This window comes from Sciurus carolinensis, chromosome 12 (genome assembly GCF_902686445.1).
Source record: "Sciurus carolinensis chromosome 12, mSciCar1.2, whole genome shotgun sequence".
Classification (NCBI taxonomy): Eukaryota; Metazoa; Chordata; class Mammalia; order Rodentia; family Sciuridae; genus Sciurus; species Sciurus carolinensis.
In genome coordinates, this window is record NC_062224.1 from 2760667 (window position 1) to 2779053 (window position 18387).

At 53.8% G+C, this 18387-nt stretch overlaps 1 protein-coding gene across 3 annotated transcripts in view; it reads left to right on the forward strand.

Annotated features, from left to right (window-relative positions):
• Slc35f3 (solute carrier family 35 member F3) overlaps positions 1 to 17929 on the forward strand; it is a 255451-nt gene extending 237522 nt beyond the window's left edge. For all 3 annotated transcript variants that reach the window (XM_047520725.1, XM_047520727.1, XM_047520726.1), the window contains 5 exons: positions 6584 to 6803; positions 12283 to 12408; positions 13669 to 13861; positions 14593 to 14682; positions 17200 to 17929. In XM_047520725.1, coding sequence (XP_047376681.1) covers positions 6584 to 6803; positions 12283 to 12408; positions 13669 to 13861; positions 14593 to 14682; positions 17200 to 17435 — 865 coding nt within the window. In that variant the 3' untranslated portion in view covers positions 17436 to 17929. The remainder of the gene's footprint in view (positions 1 to 6583; positions 6804 to 12282; positions 12409 to 13668; positions 13862 to 14592; positions 14683 to 17199) is intronic.
• The last annotated feature ends 458 nt before the right edge of the window (positions 17930 to 18387 follow it).

An 18387-nucleotide genomic window follows, 5' to 3' on the forward strand; every position in this document is an offset into this window, starting at 1 on the left:
GTGAGAAGAGGGAAGAGCAGCTAAGCCTGCTCCGGAGTGCCTGGGCTGGGTAGGACCATGAATCGTGGTATCACGTGGGGATTGAGGACCAAGATGTGAGCCAGGAGTTCATTGGGGAAGTCTGGATTCGAGATGTCCTGGAATGTCCAAGACAAAGATGGCACCAAGGAAAAGAATAGCCTTGACTGAAGAGCAGAGCGTGGGCCTGTGAAACCGTGGCAGAGGTGAGGTTGCTCGGTGATTGTGGGACAGGAGAACCCTAGGGAAATGCTAGGACTTCTTGCAGAAGGAGGCTGGAGGGGTGGGCGAGGTGCTGGAGTGTGTGGAGTTGGACGTGGAGAGGGTGGTCCAGGGAGAAAAGGTGCCCAGGGCCACAACTTTCAAGGGTATGGTGAACACGGAAAGTGCCTTGGAATTAGCGAGGCCTGGGCAGTGGGCCTGGGATCTGGGCAAGTGGAGGGAGCAGGCACTGGGTTCAAGGAGCAGGAGGGCCAGAGGGGAGGTCCTGGGGGCTGGCTGGACCCTCTGCAGATGGCTCTCCTGAAAAGTGTGACTGTGGAGGAGGTGGAGAGAGAAGGGCTGGGAGTGCTGGCTTTGTGGGGGATCTTAAGGTGGACACATGGAAACAGTGATGCAGGGGTCCAGATGGAGATGGAGAGGGGTGGGGGAGTTGTCTGGGGAAGCGCACAGCCTGCAGGTCTGCTCCAGCTGGACCTCCCTGTGAACTTGAGCAGGTCGTTTAATCCCTCGGGCTATGGCGCCCACGCCCCCCATCCCCCGCCCTCCCCCCTCTGAGGTTTCCAGTCACACTCCACAAGTCTGTCTCAGAACACCCACATTTCAGCCTCCACCATGGCGGCCTGACGTGTCTCTTGTGCGTTTTTAATTAATTTTTATTTTTAGCCATTTAATGTATGTTCATGCCTTGGAAAAGCAAAAGTATAGTAAAAGGAATTTTCATAAAGCACAGCCGCTCCTACTCTGAGCCACACTCGATCTTTGGGAGACTGTCCCCTGGTATAGGAGCCAACAGAGCAAATCAAATAGGCTAATTTAGATTCTTACCTCAGTGTTTCTCAAGTGCAGAAGCCCACTGACCTCTGCCACTCTCTCTCCCCCACACCACACCCTCCCACGTAACGAAATCCAGTTTGGGGCTGAGCGCATTCTGGTTATTATGAGCACGTGAATGCAGTTCATGACTCTGCTTCCTCTTGTGAACAACCCCTCATTTCTCCTGCCAGCAACATTGGCCTCTCTTGCCTCATTTGCCTTGATTTCCATTTAATGGCTGCATTTTTTCCCTAAGTGATTCAACATCACAAACACCCATCAATATTTCCCCGGTCTCGCTTGATTAGCAAGGCTTCCTGGAGACACACATCCCAGCAGCTTCTGTGGTCCCTGGTGGCCACAGTGCCTCCTTCCAGGACTCCCTCTCTCTTGCCTGGAGCCCAAGTCCTGCTGCCCATCTGCATCCTCCTTGGCTTGCACCCTCTTTGTGGCACCGTCTTCCCTTCCGTGACTCAGGAGGCAGTGCTGTTGAGTACTGTGACATTGAAAATATTTTACTCTACCTTCACCTTGGATCAGTTGTGGGCTGGTTATAGAATTCTGGCTGGGAGAGAAATTTTTCATAACGGTCAGGCTTTGAACCACTATTGTGTGGTTTCCCCCTTTGTTGTTGAGATCCCCTGAAGTTCTGTTTTATTCCTCTTGGGAACTTTTAGATGTTATTTTCATCCCTTGACTTCACAAGTACGTGCCTCATTGTGGATCTCTCTCCATTGTTTTCCTTGGTATTTGGTGGGCCCTTACATTACAAAGATTCAGTTCTGAGAAACTTTCTTGAATTGTTTCTTTTGTTATTTCCCCCAATTCACTTTTTAATTTCCTCTTTCTGGAGCTTCTTATAGTCTAATATTGGACTTTCTGGTTTAATTTTTAAATTTCATCTTTTCTTTTTCTCTTCTCCCTCCCATTTTATGGAAGATGATCTTAACTTTGTATTCCAACTCTTTGTCTTTATCCTATATTTAATTTCCATTGTTATTTTATTTTTATAGCTCTGTGTTCTTATTAGATACGAATCGTCCTCTTATCTCACCCTCCAACACCCATACTGTATAATTCTGACCTGTCCTTCGAGGTTCAGCTAAAAGTTTAACTTTTACAAGGTCTTACAGCATCAGTCCAGCTCTCTACATTGGCCAGGGATTCCATGGTGTCACTAAGCTCTGTGCCATCTAATGTATCATCATGTGTGTTGTGTTGCTTCCTGCTGGCAAATCAGTGTTCTCTCTCCGGTTGCACCACAAACTTCTCAAGACCAGGGACTGCTCTCAGAAGTTAATGTAGACAACCCACTTAAAAACTGTTAATAGAGGAGTCGGAATGTAAATTCAAGATAATCCCTCACAAAATAAGACCAAGAAAGAAAATGAAAGACAAAAGGAAAGATAAAATTAGAAGATCAAATCAGAAGGTTTAACATTAGAGTAAAAGATGTCCCAGAAAGAAAAAAAAGGAAATTATTAAAGAAATAGTAAAATGAAGTTTCTTAGCTTTTGTTTTTAACTTACTTAGTTTTAAAAGCTTACTTGTTCTTTATCAGGCACAGTGCCCTGAATAGAGTTGGAAATAAAACAAGGCTAAACAGTGCTTGTTGATTTGAATTAAATGACAAGCCATCTTAATCCACCAAGGCAGGCTCTCCCAACAGGGATTCTTTTCTTTTCCACTCCCGAGTTTTTAAATTAATTTACTTTTACTTTTTTAATTGGTACAGGTTGGTTGTATATAAAAGTGGTGTGCACTGTGATGTGCTCAGGCATGCACATGACATAGTTCGGTTAATTTCATTCTGCTGTTCCTCTTCTTTCCCATTACTGTTCCTGCCCCCCACCCCCTTTCTCTACTCCACTGTTCTCCCTCCTATTTTCATGAGCTCCCCCCTTTTGAAAAATTTCCTATTTCTCTGTAGCTTTTGCATGTAAGAGAAAACATTCAAACTTGACTGATTCTGACTTGTTTCACTTAGCATGATGTTCTCCATTTCCATCCATTTAGCCACAAATGGCATGATTTCATTCTCCTTTATGACTGAGGGAAAATCCACCAAGTATATATGCCATATTTTCTCCATCCATTCATCTGTTGATGGGCACCCAGTCTGGTTCCATAACTTGGCTGTTGTGAACTGTGCTGCTATCAATATTGGTATGCATGTGTCACTGTAGCATGCTGATTTTAATTCTTTTGGCTAAATACCGAGGAGTGGGATAGCTGGGTCCTATGGTGACTCCATTCCTAGTCTTTTGAGGGATCTCCACACTGCTCTCCAGAGTCGTTGTGCTAATTCACAGTCCCAAAAACAATGTACAAGTGTGCCTTTTCTCCACACCCTCACCAATATTTATTATTAATGGTATCTTGATAACTGCCATTCTGACTGGCATGTAGTTTTGATTTGCATTTATGATTGCTGGGGATCCAACAGCACCTCCTTAGAAGTCAGGAGCATGAGTATTTGTCAGGCCAGGAGGGTGCAGAACTTACAGACTTCTACAGGTTGTCCTATTTCTTACCATGGTTCTCTACAAAATGCAGTAGCAGTATTTCAGTGCCTGCTTCCTTTGTCTTCCTCAAACTATCAACTTAGATTTCATAGAAAAAAGACTCTCCTTCTCACTCATATTTCAGAGGTTTATGGAATATTAAATTGAACCATGCAACTTAAATACCAAGAACAATTGGCACATGCAGAACTGCAAACAAACACGTCTGAATATAGACTGGCCTCTGACTCAGTTGGTAGGAACTGAAGGGCTTGGATGTGCTGGAGAGCAGCCTGGCAGCCTCCGGCCTCCAGCTGCCCAAGGGCATGAGTGAGAGCAAAGAATGAAGGACATTTAACTGTCCAGCCGGTTGAGTGGAAGTCCGTCGGGACAGCACTCCAGTCTTTGCGTGACAAGAGACGACTCTGGCGGAAGTGGATCTGTGCACATCACCTCTCCTGGGTCCCCTCGAAGTCAAGAGCATGCAGAGGACAGCCAGCCGACACCCCTTAGTGCTCAGTCTTAAAACAGCATAAGGCTGCTTGACCCAGAAGGGTCAGTCATCTTGGTCTGGTTAGAACCAAGATCCCCCAAGCTGAGCTGTCCCTCCCTGGCCATGAGTTCTTACAGACCCAGCAGAGCTCTGCCAGCCCAGAAATCTTGTCCTTTCTACTCCAGGATGGACGCCCACTGCTGCCCTGCTCCCAGCTTGGGCAGTCGGTACAGAACCGAGTCTGTGCCCCACCTCCTTCTTTCCCTTCCAACCACCAAGCTCGGCAGGAGTCAGACGCAGGTTCTCAAACAGGAAGTAAGCTGTGAGGTGGGCTTCGGAGAGCCCTCTGAATTAATTTTTATAGGAGCGAATGAGATGGGACCGGAAGTCCTATTCACAAGGTGTTCCCTTACGAAGGGAGACCTCTGAATGGAGTTGACATTGGTTGTCGTTAGGCAGGAAGAATACCTGTGCTCCTGGGTCCTGCCCAAGGGACTGGCTCACTTACAGCCACATAATCACAGGTATGAAGGAAGCCATCCTTCCTGGCTCCTGTCCCTTGGGAGCAAAGACTTCTCTGCAAACAAGGGCTTGAGAAAACCCACAGGCAGTGCAGCTGAAGTGCTGTAGGAACACTTCACAGCAAACAGGAATGCTGGTCCGTCAGCTAGAGGAGGGCCGTGTGGACACAGACCAGAGTGGGCGCCACTCTCCAAACTGCTTTCTTGGTGGACTTAGTGACCACAAGTGCTCTTCCTGGTGTTATGGGTTGAGATCAGCACAGCAAAGGTGGCAGAACCCTGGCAGATTCCACACACCACGCGACTCCTCTGCCCAGGGCCTCTCCCGTTCCCGAACGAGCCTTCTGTTTCTCCCATGGATTCCTCATGGATGCGCAATGAGCAAAAGATTCCACTTTGGATTGAGAGTAGGAACAGATTTTAAATACCAGCAAATCCCCTTTGACTCTTGGTCTTACGTTTCCTCTTTGATCACTGGCTTGTATAAGTGGCCATGGCTGGACCTTCCCCACCCTGGTGAATTTGGTACATTCTAGTAATGGCTGTTCCTTTGCTCTGGTGCGCCCAGCGAGGCTGAGTCCAGCTGCCCTCCTCCACTCGGTCTGGCTGGGCTGCACCATGTCTGTGAGCCTGCCCAGTCTCTCGTGATCCAGCTCCACCAGAGCGAGGCTCCTCGCCCAACGTCTGGGGAAGCGGCGGGCCCCGAGACCGAGCCCTGCAGGCCCTCTCCATGTGTGACCCCGAAGCCCCATGGCCGCCCACTGTGTGTGGAGACTCGGCTCTACTTTTCTTAGACACTTTTTCAAAGACCAGCGACGCCTCCTGGAGAATCCGCAATGGCACTGAAAGGCCTTCTCCACAGGTGTGTCCTCAACTCCCTTTCGGGCACTGAGTTGGATCTCCCTGCTCCTCCTGGGTTAGACGGATTCCACGTGGTGGACCAAGGCCTCTAAAAGTGGCCTCGTGGAGAAAATATGTAGGTAGGAATAGCTCTGCACATCACAGCCAAAATGTCTTCCTGTGCGAGAAGTAGCTGCCCGCCTGACCACAAAACAGGTCCCGGGGCCAGTGTTTACAGTCTTCTTCCACACCCTCCAAAATAAAATCTCGTGACTTCCTTCTCTTCCTCAAAGGTGACAGGCCTCGGTCAGTCACCATGTGCCATGTCCACAGCCCAGCTGTGCCAGGACAGTGGGAAGGGTTCCCAGGAGACCAACGAAAATACCCCAAGGGGGGCTTAGGAGGCCCAGGCTCCAGGAGAAACACCCACGGGGAGGGTCCAGTGGTGACTGCTGAACAGATGGCCCTTCTGTCCCTCATTGCCATGCCAAGCGCCTCCTCTCTCTGGTGACATTCTGTCCAGTGGTGACCAGCTGGATGAGTGACACGCATCCTTTCCACAGTGCCCTCAGCTCCTGTCCCTCTGGAGAGGGGCTCCCCTGTCAGGTGCAGAAACAGGAGCTTGCTCAGGGTGTGGCCTGTCCAGCACCCAGAGAGCCGCTGTCCTGTGCACATGCAGGAAGGTAGCTTCTACAGAGGACAGTGGCCTGCCTGGCTCCCAGCGTGCAGGGGAAGCCGTGTCCTTCAGGATGACTCGTGCATCCAGGCTCACTCTAAGGTTGTCCCCTGAGCTGGGTTCTGGGGACAGGCACACTCAGGGCAGGTGCTTTCTGCCCCCTTTTCTCCAGGGATGATACACCATGGAACTGGGCCTCCAGGTGAGAAAAATCACACCCCTTCTGTGTGGAACCATCAATTGCAAACTTCCCCTGGGTGGAAGGAGTCCTCCGTGATGCCAGGCCACTGTGCCACGATTTCCTCCACAGAATAAAGCAACAGGTCCAAGAGCCGTGATAGAAAGATGTTTATTAAAATTGATGCTAGAGTAAAAGACCCCACCCCTTGCCAACTTTTCTAAAAAGAGAGAGAAAAAGAAAAATTGCGTGTAGGAAAAAAAATGGTCCACCTCAACCCAGGACTGTAATAACACTGCCTCTCTTTCCTTGTTTTAGGGAATGCTGTCGATTTTTTGGAGACAATGGCTTGACTTTGAAGGTGTTTTTTACCAAGGCAGCCCCTTTTGGTGTTCTCTGGACCCTCACAAACTACCTGTACTTACATGCAATAAAGAAAATAAACACTACGGACGTGTCGGTGTTGTTCTGCTGCAACAAAGCTTTTGTGTTCTTGCTCTCATGGATCGTTCTCAGGGACAGGTTCATGGGAGTGAGGGTAAGTTCCTTATTATCTATCTTCCCCTCACTTAGTCATGTCAACCAAAACCTGCCCATTGGCTTGCTTAGCTCCATGTGCTGGACCATGAGCATTAGCTGCTGACCACCATCCTTCCGATCCGCAGCAAAGGAGCCTGGCCGGGCTGGGCTCGTGGTGCCTTGCAAACCTTCTTGCTTGCAAACCATACTAGAGAGCTTTCATTAAATGCACCTTTCATTTCAAGCATTCCCTAAAGTACGTGCCAGCCCGGGGCCCAGCCTGGGAATGGCGACGTGCTCTGCTCTCTGCGTGCTCCCCGATCCCCCCGTGGCTTTCCAGGCTGCAGCACATGGCATGGTGACTTGTGCCCTGGGGCCTGGAGCTTTCTGCCAACACCTCTGGTTAGGAGAGTGCATCCGAAACCCAGAGGACCCTTGCGTGCCCACAAGTATGAGCATCCTTGGCCTTTGCCTGGCCCATGTGTCTGCACCCCAAGTGAGCAAGACACGCTCCTGTCCAGTCCAGACCAGAGGGCAGTTTCACTTCCTCATGCCGCAGGCGAAGGGCGGGGGAAATGACAAGCCCCGGATTGTCCCGCATAACATTCAAACCAGTCAGATTGCATAACGGCTCTATGAAATATGATAAACTCACTATCAAATGCCAGCTGAAACCCAGAGCAGCCTGCCCCAGGAGCAGGTGACGTTTAGCCTGGACAGAATCCTAATGGCTTCTGACTGCTCCCTCTGGTGGCCAGAAGCTGCTACTGCCCATCATCAGCTTGTCACCCACCAGACAGCTTTGGCCCCGCTGCCCGTGCTCCCCCAGTTACAGCGTGTCCCCCACGCCTTCCTGCCTCGAAGTTGGAGCCAGTTTGATGGGCAGCCCCATTAGAGCAAGCCCTGTGGCAAGCAGTGGGGCAGCCTCTCGGCCTCCACCTCTGTCCTTGCCCCACTGTCCTGGGAACAGTGACATCACCCTACGGCGGGTTCACGCCCACCTAAGTTACTCAAACAGCAGCAGGGACTTGAGTCAACTCCGAGTTGTATTTTTAGCTTTCAGTAGGGGGAGAATTTGTTTTGAGGCTTCGTGTTAATTTTGGAATAAAAACTCACTCCCTCAGTGATCTAATAACATCTCGGCAAGAGCTGCAGGTGCTTCCCACAGAAACTGCCCCTGGGCCTCCTCAGTGACCCTGGGGACGCAGGTGCCCTTCGTGACTTCACTGTGATGTGAAGAGCCAAGGCGCTTCGTGGAACTCATGGGCGTAATTCCTAAGCGATTTCCCAAGAGACCCCCTCACTGGAAGGAGAAGCGTGGAGGTGAACTTGGCAGCTAGCAGAGAACAGAACTTTGCTGAGGTTAAGAAAAGGAAGAGCCCGAGCTGCCCCGGCCCGCGGAGAGCAGCAGGCCAAGCGCTGGTGGGCGGGGCTCCCCAGCGCGCCTGCGCGGTGCTGCAGTCTGGCCGCGAGGCCACCTGAGCCGTGGGGTCTGTGTTGACCACTGCAGTCCGCAGCTGCGTGCTGCAGGACTTCAGCCAGAGGCGGCTCTGAGAGGCAGGCCCACGGGTTGGGGTCCACGTTGGGACGTTGTAACTTGTTAACACAGGGCAAGTCTCGGTCTCCTCTTCAAAGTCCAGGGCCAGTCACCAAAGAGCCTCCCCGGCAGGTTGCAGGGCATTTCCACCTCTCCTCCTTGATAGCCCAGGAAGCTGGCGACATCTCCGAGATGGACGTTTGGCCCTGATAAACACATGGCGATGTTGGTCCAAGATGATATTCAACTGGTGCCCAAGGGTCTCAGACTTGGCTCAGACCTCTGGGTTAGCCAGGAGGAAAATTCCAAAGACAGAAGGGAGCTGAGTGGGTCCGCCACCCCAGGGGCTAAGCATGCGAGCCTCAGGATCGGCTATGCAGGCACAAAAGCTGTAGCTGAGGCTCAGCCTCCTATGGGGAACAGTGTGCACAGGAGATGTGTGTGACCAGGACAGCCACTCAGATCATCAGGGCTGCAGCAGGACAGTGCTGGTAGGTGGAGGCCATGCTGACAGATCCAAAAAGAAACGAATGTGACTCCTAATGCTGGGAAGACCCAAGCCACTTGCAGCACCCAAGGACCAGAAGCTGTGTGAGCAGTTGACCTGGCGTACTGCTGGGCTCTTGCTTAGGGGTGCTGTCCACGTGCGACCTAGGCCAGAGGTTCTCATGTGGTGGTGAAGTGCTCGGGCTAGTGTCAGGTGATGAGGCTGCAGGGCTTGCCTCCGCTCTTCTGTGCTGTTGGACCTCAGGGTGGTCACCAAATGTCTCTGAGCCGTGGTTTACCTGGTTTATAAAGTGAGCAGGGCACAACCATTGATAGAACAGTTGTGAGGATAAGGCAAGGTGGTGTAAGCTTCGCTCATAAAACTCAGTATGTGCTCTTTTCTCAGGGTTGTTATTAGTCCCTCTCAGGTAGAAGGGGTGGATGCATCTGCCCAATTCTTTGGCCAGTGCCAGAGGCTGGAGAACACTTAGGGAGTTCTGAGTGGCAAGAGGGACTCAGAACCCATCTCAGGTTCCAGCTGGCCTTTTCAACAATCCAGATGCGCTAAGTTCTTCACAAAGGGTCGTCCCTGGATGCTGACTCCAGCGTCTGATCCTGCTCCTTTCTGTTGGGGCGGGTGGGGTCTGTCTCCTACATCCTGAACCCAGAATGGGAGGACTCAAAGGGCAGGGAGCAGGGGTGGACAGAGGGTCACTCAGCTGACCCTACACACTAATGTTCTTTGGGTCAATGAGAACACTCCTGGAGCCAGGAAGGCCAACGCTGGGGAGCTGCATTTAAAAATCAGTCTTCTTTCCCTTTTGCAAAAGTACCCCAGACTTAAAAGTATCCAGATGGCTTCTGCTTGGCGTGGAGCGTGCAGCCCCCCACAGCCGTGGCCAGCCTGGGGCGGCCCTGGTCTGGAAGGCGATCAGGTTCAGCAGGGCAGCACCAGTGACCCTCAGCTCTTCCTTGAGGCTGGAGGTTCCCTCGCTTTTCTTCAGCCCAAGTCCTGGGACTCAGGTCCCCGCCCTGGGAGCCCGGTGTGACAGTGACAAGGCCCACCCTGGGCAGGCGCTCTGGGGACAGGCCACGGCAGCATCCTGGCTGTGCGTCCTCCCGTCTCCAGCTATCAAGCCCCGGATGAAGTAGAGCCGGTGGCCCTCGCCCACCTGGTCTTGGCACCGCTGCTGCCCGTCAGTCCTGGGTTTAGGATAGTTCGGTGGGGAGTGTCGGTGGGCCTGGGGACAGGAAGGAAGGGAGGCGTGGGGAGCCTTATTCCAATGCAGATGGTGTCCTGGGTGGGCAGATGCGGAGGTGTGCGCGGGCGTGTGACCTCAGGACCCCTGACTGGCCTGGAGAGCTCACCGCCGGCGGGAAGCAGCCAGGGGAGCACCTTGGCCTGAGAACAGACCCTCAGGTAGTAGATGTAAGGAGGCCCAGCTTTCTGAGGCAGAGCTGGACTCTTCCAAGGAACCCCAGGCCGGAGAAGACTCCACTCCGAACTCGGCTCTGCCCTGAGGCTGCTGCGAGCATTTGGCTGAGGAAGGGCTGCTGAGGCCCAGACAGCGGGGGTCCACCGACCCCCTGACCTGAGGCTGGGGCCCCCAGCAGGTCTCTGTCCCTGGTGCCACCTGTCAGAGGGATCCCACAGGACTCGGTGACCACTCTGGTGTGTGTCCCTCTGCTGACCGAAGCAGGGTGACTGCCTCACTCTTCTCACCCCTCCAGCCCCAGCCTCAGGCCTCCTGCTCAGGTCCCCTTGGGGGGAAGCTTTTAGCTGCTTATCAGTTAATCAGCAAAGAAGAGAGAGGACTGGAGCCAGACCAGCCTCCCTTACCCCGCACTTCGGCTGCAGGCTGGGGAGACCCAAGCATACCTGGAGACACTCCAAATTCTAGGAAACCTGGCCATGTCTTCCTCCCTCCCTGCTTTTTGAATTCTTCTTGCTGGTATCTGGCTGCTCAGCCGGGGAACTGTCCCAGCAGTATCTTCTCCCTGCCTGTGTCCTGGGGACAGAGCCCACCTGTTCCCGCCTGCTTTTCCACCTGTCCTTTCTTGTTCTCCAACTGGCCACTTACATTGTGCTCGCTCTGCTTCTTCCTCTCTTTGGATAGTTATCGCCAGGGCAGGGAGCGATTGCATATACAGGTGCAGGACAAAGCAGCTGGCTAGGAGTGAACTGCTAAGCCAGAAAGAACAGGCGCAGGGCTGAGTTCCCTGGGATCCATAGTCACCAGCTGCCTAGGGCCGGTGTTTTATGGACAAAATAGAACGACATGAAAAGGCTGCGTGAGGTGTGCCCCAGACCTGTGTGACTCAGACATGCTGTGAGAGTCAACTGCCACCTTCCACCAGCCTAAGAATTGTCTTTCGGCCAAGAAGGAAACCTTGGTTCAAAGCTGACAGCAACTGGCAGCAGCTGCTGCCATGCCAATTACACAGCCCTGTCCTGTGTTGGGCAGCAGCTGGGCCAGACCTGAACTGGGTGTCTCTGATCTTCCACACACCACCTGCGTGGCGTTGGGCAGGTTACGTGGCCTCTCTGCACCTAGGTTTTCATGACTACAAAATGAGACGAAAGATACTGTCTACCCACCTTGAGGATAAGATGATAAAACACACAGGACTCCCTCATGATGTGACCTTAGCCGTGATGCACTGCTTCAGACTGCAAGGCAGGTTGGAACCATCTGTAAGGCGGACGGACAGAACGCTTGGTAAATCCAGTAGCTAGTCCTCCTGCTTCTCCACTGACAGTCCCCCACCCGCCCTGTGGCTCCATGGCCCTCGGCTGGATCTCTCTGCCCAGAGATTGTCCCAGGCGGCCCAGCTCCTGCTTATTGGGACAGCCGTGATCTGCCAGCCGCAGTGCGTCCATCTGCAGGAAGCTTCCCTACAGTCCAGAGTCTGTGTCTAGACAGGAGCAGCGTGGAGGTGGCTGGGGCAGGGCCAGCCACCAAGGAGGAGCTGCACCTCCAGCTTAGATGCAGGTGGCACACCTTCAGGCTCTGCTGCTGGGCGCAGAATGGGGACAAGGCCCACCCTCCCCGCCGTGCCTTCCTGCTGGGATAAGAAAACACAGACACAAAGCCACAGGAGGCACTTTGAGAAGGTTGGAGAGAACTGGGAGCTTCCAGGTGACAGTCCAGATTGCCTCCCCAGCCTTGCTATGGCCAAATAACCTGTCACCAGAATTAGGATCACTGGGTCTCCAAGAATCGTGGTGACGGCCGTGGCCTGAGGCTGAGCCGCGTGGCCACTCTGGCGGCCCCGTCCCTGTGCTCTGGGGCCCCGCTGTGCCGAGTGCCCCTCCGTGCAGAGCAGTGCTGATGGGCACCTCCGCCTGCTGCTCCCGGAGGCCTGAGGTGGGGACGGTCTCCCTCCCTCTGGCCCAGACCCAGCAACCTTCCTAGCTCGCTGGCACTCGCCTGGTCCCCTACTGCCCTGACGCCGTTTCCTTCCTTCCACTCAGATTGTGGCTGCCATCCTGGCCATCGCCGGCATTGTGATGATGACCTACGCGGACGGCTTCCACAGCCACTCAGTCATCGGCATAGCCCTGGTGGTGGGCTCTGCGTCCATGTCTGCCCTCTACAAGGTAGGCACGCTCCGGGAACCCCTAGGAAGCCCTTCCCCGCTGCAGCTCTAGAGGCACAACCTTCTGTTCCCACATCAGACTCCTGGCCGCGTCCACCCCGAGTCCTTCACGCCTCCAGGCTGCTCCCTCCCCGCCTCCCCTCTCCCTCTGCTTCCGCCTCAGGTGGGTAGTGGAGAGTGCACCTCCACAGGCCCAGCCCGGAGGCTGACCTGGAGGACACAGTGAGAGGCCCGATCTCAGCTTTGAGACCGGTCGCCCTCCATGGATCCAGACAGCAGGGCGTAGTAGAGAAAGTCACCAGGGAGACACGGTCCCTGTGCTGAGTGCCAGGTGTTGTGGTTTGCGGAAAGTGAAGTGATTTTTCCTGGTAATCCATCAGATCTCTGCCCTTGCTGCCCACAGGGACACATGGGTCACTGTCCTCTGGGCCACATCTCACCAAAGGGTGTGCCAGTGTAGTGCCATTCTGGGACTTCACCAGCACTGTCCAGATGAGAAAGTCCTGGAAGGCCACACTGCCCTGGTCCATCAGCTGCAAGTAGAAAGGCCGCCCGCAGGGAGCGCAGAGCTGGCCGCTCCACCCCCACCTCCTCCACTGCCTGGACTCGAGGAGCCGCAGGGGAGGCCGGGAGCAGCTGCCTCCCCACTCCTCGGCTGTGCACTGGCTGTCAGGGAGCAGCAGCCAAAGCAGGGGCAACAATGCAGGGACTCAAACTGGACTGGCGGCACTAAGCACGGCTGGAGGGGGCTGGCCCCTCCAGCCACATCTGTCCCTCTCTTCCTGGCCTCCTGCAGGCCCAAGATGCTGAACAAATGCCACAGAAGTCGGGGTTTAGTGCCCTCCACTGAACACACGCCACTTCTGTCACAGGGTGGTGAGCAGGGCAGCGGGGAGCGGATCCCTCCACCTTCAACTCAGAGGGAACTTCTGTACAGCCAAAGCCTTTGGTGGGGTTGGGGACCGTGGTTGTCAAACCGTGCTGCCCGGGGGCAGGGATCAGTGTTAGGGGCCCTGAGAGGATGTGTCACCGCAGCAGATGTCTCCACTTGATGTGGCGTCGTGAACAATAAGAACTCGTGTGAAGATGGGACTCGCAAAGATGATCGCGGGGAACCAGGCTCTCCAACGCTAGGTCACTGAGCTGGGAGTGCACAGGTCTGTCACCCTTCACCGACAGCCCAGGGGTGGCGCTGACCTGAGCGGAGGTGCCCCGTGGGCCGTGGTCTCCAGGTGTGCCTCACCCGCTCTGTCCCCTGCAGGTTCTGTTCAAGCTCCTGCTGGGCAGTGCCAAGTTCGGGGAAGCCGCCTTGTTCCTGTCCATCCTGGGTGTGTTCAACGTCGTCTTCATCACCTGCATCCCCGTCCTGCTCTACTTCACCAAAGTGGAATACTGGAGCTCGTTCGACGACATTCCATGGGGAAACCTTTGTGGATTTTCAGTCCTCTTATTGAGTAAGTGGCTGCCATCTTGTCCAGAACCCCCAGAAAACCGTGATGACAGACAGGACTCCGTGGAAGCCTGGGTCCTGAATTAGGAGAACCGTGCTCTTTGCTGCCCGTGTCCTGGCTGCTTGTCAAGGTCTTCACGTTTCATAACGCACATCTTTCCAGAACTGCAGACCCTGTAAGAGCGACCGGGGTCGCCGCTCTGAACAGCAAAGCCCAGGGTCTTGCACACTACCCGGAGGTAGCGAGTGGTAAGGGTTGGCAAGGTGATGCTGTGGAGCACCCAGGACATGGCTTAGGTGTCGGCATTCAGTAAATAAGACCAGTCGGCATTATTATTAATGTCATCTTCCTCATCATCGTCCCTCAGTGGGTGGTGACAGCAAGACAGGCAAGCAGTCCAGGAGGGGCATTACCCACTTTCCTCCAAAACCCCATCCCAGAGTCCCTGCATGTATGACCGCCCTAGAAGCACTGCCAGCAAGCCAGGAAAGCAAAGCCAGTCAGATGGCCTGTCCCGTTCTCTGGCACCTCCTCTGGTCACCTTTCTGAATTCCCTTTCTCTTTCCCAGAGCTCAGGGAAGAGGGGGCTGAGTGATCAGAATGCTTATTCCTGTCCCAAGTTCCCTGGGTCACAGCAAAGAGTCATCAGAGAAACGGGGGGTCAGGCGGGAGGCCCATGCAGGGTTTCAGGTATAACCATGAGTAACCCCTGCTTTCCAAATTCTTTATTTCAGCATTCAATATTGTATTAAATTTCGGAATCGCCGTGACGTATCCCACTCTGATGTCTCTTGGAATCGTGCTCAGTGTACCTGTGAACGCAGGTAAACCATATGCCTGGCTTTGTACATTGCTCCTCACGATCACGCACACAGGCAGACGCACATTCACGCACGCTCTCATGTGCATTCTCCCCGGCCTGGTCTAGGACACACGTCCAACCTTTTGCAAAGGAAAGAGAAGCTCTTAGGTAAAATGTCAATGCTTGTTGTGTCTGCGATGCTGCCTCCGGAACAGCCTGACGTTCACGCGCAGCACCAAGATACAGAGCCCGGAAGTCTCCATCCTAATCGGTGTGGGAGCAGAGATGAATATCATCAGTCTATTCATAGAAAGAAAATTATGTAGCAGAAAACTTTAATTTTTGCAAGTGATTTTTCTGGAGGAGAAAATTTATTCAGGGTGTGATATAGAAAAATGTCAAACTGAAGAGGCGTGAACCTGTTGTCCTCTACCCCTGGAGGAGAGAATCCTGTGCCTGTCTGGCCAGCTTGCTCAGCGAGGCCCTGGGGCCTTGGCCTCCACACCGTCCACAGTTGTCCAAAGGCCTGCCTGCACCTGCCCTGCCCCCTTCCTTTTCCTGCCTCAGGCTGGTTTGATTTGGGGTTTCTTCCCAGAATCTCCCGGCCTCGCCTGACCTCCCGGGGCACCTGCCCCCAGCCTGAAGAGCTGTGATCCTTCCTCTCCAGAACACTTGCTCCCTCGGCCCCTGCAAGGGCTCCTCCACAGTGTCTCCCAAGCCCTCCCGTGTCCGGGCCTCTGGGAACCAGGCCTGTGCCAGCCCCATCCAAGCGGCTCCCAATTCCTGGCCTTTCCCTGAGACTCAGTCCTCACCACCCTGACCCATGAGCTCTGTATATGCCTCACCGAGGCCCCAGCACTTCCCGGAGTGGCCTGAAGGAGGCAGCAGGACTCTGGGCTCAGCCCCACACCGCACAACCCCTTGGGGGGCAGTGGTCCCCACTCATCAGCGCTCTGGGCCTGAGCTCATTGTCTCCCCTACAGACGAAGGCCATGCCTGCCCTGGCTCCTTCAGTCAACATGGGGGTCCAACTGAATAAGCCATGCGACGGCCCTTGAAGGTGCAGAGGTGCCTGGGCTCCTGGCAGAGCAGGCCAGCTGCCGCCTTCTGAAAGGCACTGAGTCCACAGCCCCCTCCATCCTTTGCATCTTAATTTACAGGCACATGAGGTTCTTTTGGCAAAAGGCATGTTCTAGGTGAGTCTTACTGAGAAACTTACTCTGGTCCCAGCCCACTGCCAGGTTTTGGCAAGATCAGTCAGAATCATTTCATACGACTTACCTGCGACATGGGAGGTTCAGGGATGTGTCCATGGAAGGAATCCAGTTCCTGATTGGAGGAGAGAAGCAAAGGAAGCTGCTGCTTAGGAGCTTCTCAGAGAAGAGCCCTCGCCTGCCTTTAGGACCCACCCAGGGTCCTGCTTGTGAGACTGTAGGGTGGACTGCCCCACCCCTTGGTGAATCAGCAGAAAGCTTTGCTGGCGTCAGGGGTGGGATAATATGGAACCTTTATTCCACGGAAGGGCACTAGAATGTTTTTTCAGTGAAAAGTTTTTTAACTTTCATTCCTCTTATTCTTTCTCTGCCCACCTGCTAGATGAGGAGGGAGTCAGGGAGGAGAGAGGAAGGAGGGACACCAGCAGAGGAATGAGGCCCCCAGAGCCAGGGGCAGACAGGTCCAAGGAGTCAGTTCAAGAGCTGTGACATGTGCAAACCTCTCTCCTGGGTGGGTGAGATGGAAGGTCAGCACCCGCTGGGGAACAGACTCCAGTGTGCCCAGGAGTTAATAGGAGAAAGGCCAGAGAGAGGCCCGAAGCAGGAGCGGAGACCCCAACAGCCAGGGTCCTCAAGCACCGTCAGGCTGGGGAAGGACAGTCGGAGCTTCGTGAGCTGACGTGAGCCGCTTCCCGTTTTGTCCTCTCACCCCACCCGTGTGAGACGAGCCCTGTGCCGGGTGGGCCTTTGAGAGAGCCCCGTGGACAGCGAGGACAGCAGAGGCACCAGGACCTGGCCCTGACTGACGCCCACATCTATCATCTTAAAAGAACAGTTCAGGCTGGCCTTCAAACCGTGTGCGCGTGTGCGGGTGTAGACACACACGTACATGCACATTATACACATGTACATACACATACATACACATTATTCATAGTGTGAATTAATGCTTTTAAATTTATAAAACTAGAGCCTGTCACTATGGACAGTGTGAAAGTTACCAGAAATAGAAGGAAAGCAGTTTTCAGTATCCTGACTCCCAGAGGGGCCATGAAAAAGTTTGGCTATATTTCCATTTAAATACATGTTTATCTCCAACTGCCTCTTACTTATTTTTTAAACACACAAAAATCGATGTTTAAACCCAGGTGCCAAGTCACTCTGGGAGGTGCAGGACAGTGCCAGGCTGAGGACACGGCTCCGTGACGCTCAGGGTGAGGTACCAGAGGCCACCGCGGCTGCCCGGAGCGTTCTGAGGGCCGGCGTCCTGCCCCTGCGTGCTCCCCTGCGTGCTCCCCTGAGTAACCGCGCTCTGTCTCCCACAGTGGTTGACCACTACACCAGTCAGATCGCCTTCAACGGGGTCCGGCTCATCGCCATCATCATCATCGGCCTGGGCTTCCTCCTGCTGCTCCTGCCCGAGGAGTGGGACGTCTGGTTGATCAAGCTGCTCACCCACCTCAAAGTGAGGAAGAAGGAGGAGCCGGCGGAGGGCGGGCCCGACCTGGGCTCGGGACCCCAGAGCAGGAGCAGGAGAGCTCGCCCTTCCTTCGCGCGCTAGGGCCACTCCTCTGGGACTCTGGGGACGTCCCCGCGGTGATGATTCGGAGACCTGCCCCTGGCAGGAGGAGCCTCGGTGGGGTAAGGTGTACATACCTGTACAGTTTTGGTACTCTGCGGTAAGTCCTATGGTATTATTGGCATGTCCAATTTGCTTGCACTTTTCCACATCAGACCTTCACTCAAGGGCACCGATTCAACAAGGAAGAGAAGGACCTCAGCGCTTTCCCGATGAATGTAAAGCGGTCACAATGAGCCTTGCATCGATTGTTTCTGACGACAGGTGTGCTTCACGAGCCAGGGCAAATGTTTTGAATCCTAGCAACCGAAAATGACATTGTACACTGTGATTATTTTTCAGCTATAGTAGGTCATATTTTGTTTTATACCAGAGCTGTACTCTTAATTTTAAGGAATTTTAATGAACCAAAAGATAACTGTCAGTTGATCTGGATGGATGGATGAGTGGATGGGTGGGTGGGTGAGCCGGTAGATGTTGGCTAGTTGGGTGGGTGAATGGGTTGATGGGTGAGTGGATGGGTGGAGGGGTGGAGGGTGGGTGGATGGGAGGATGGGGTGGGAAGAAGTGAAGCAGAAAATGCCGTGGACATGAGCACCATCAGAGGACAGGTTGCACCAGGTCACGGAGGGGAAAGGGAAGCCCAGCCCCGCTGGCCTGCTCCCTCGTGACTCCGTAGATCATGCAGGAGGATTTACAGTGCCTTCTACAGATTTTTTGTCTTTACCTATGTGACCCAAGGTGACATTCTAAGTCACTGGCGCCGTCTTATAATTTAGATGTACAATCTTTAGAAACAAACAAAACTATATGTGTGTGTGTGCAAAAACGACAAAGCTGGTGACCAGTGTCCGCGGAGCCTGGTTGGAGGTGCACAGTGTGTGTGTTAAGGTAGACCGTGCGGGAGGAGAGCCCTTGGTGGCTTTTACTTCAA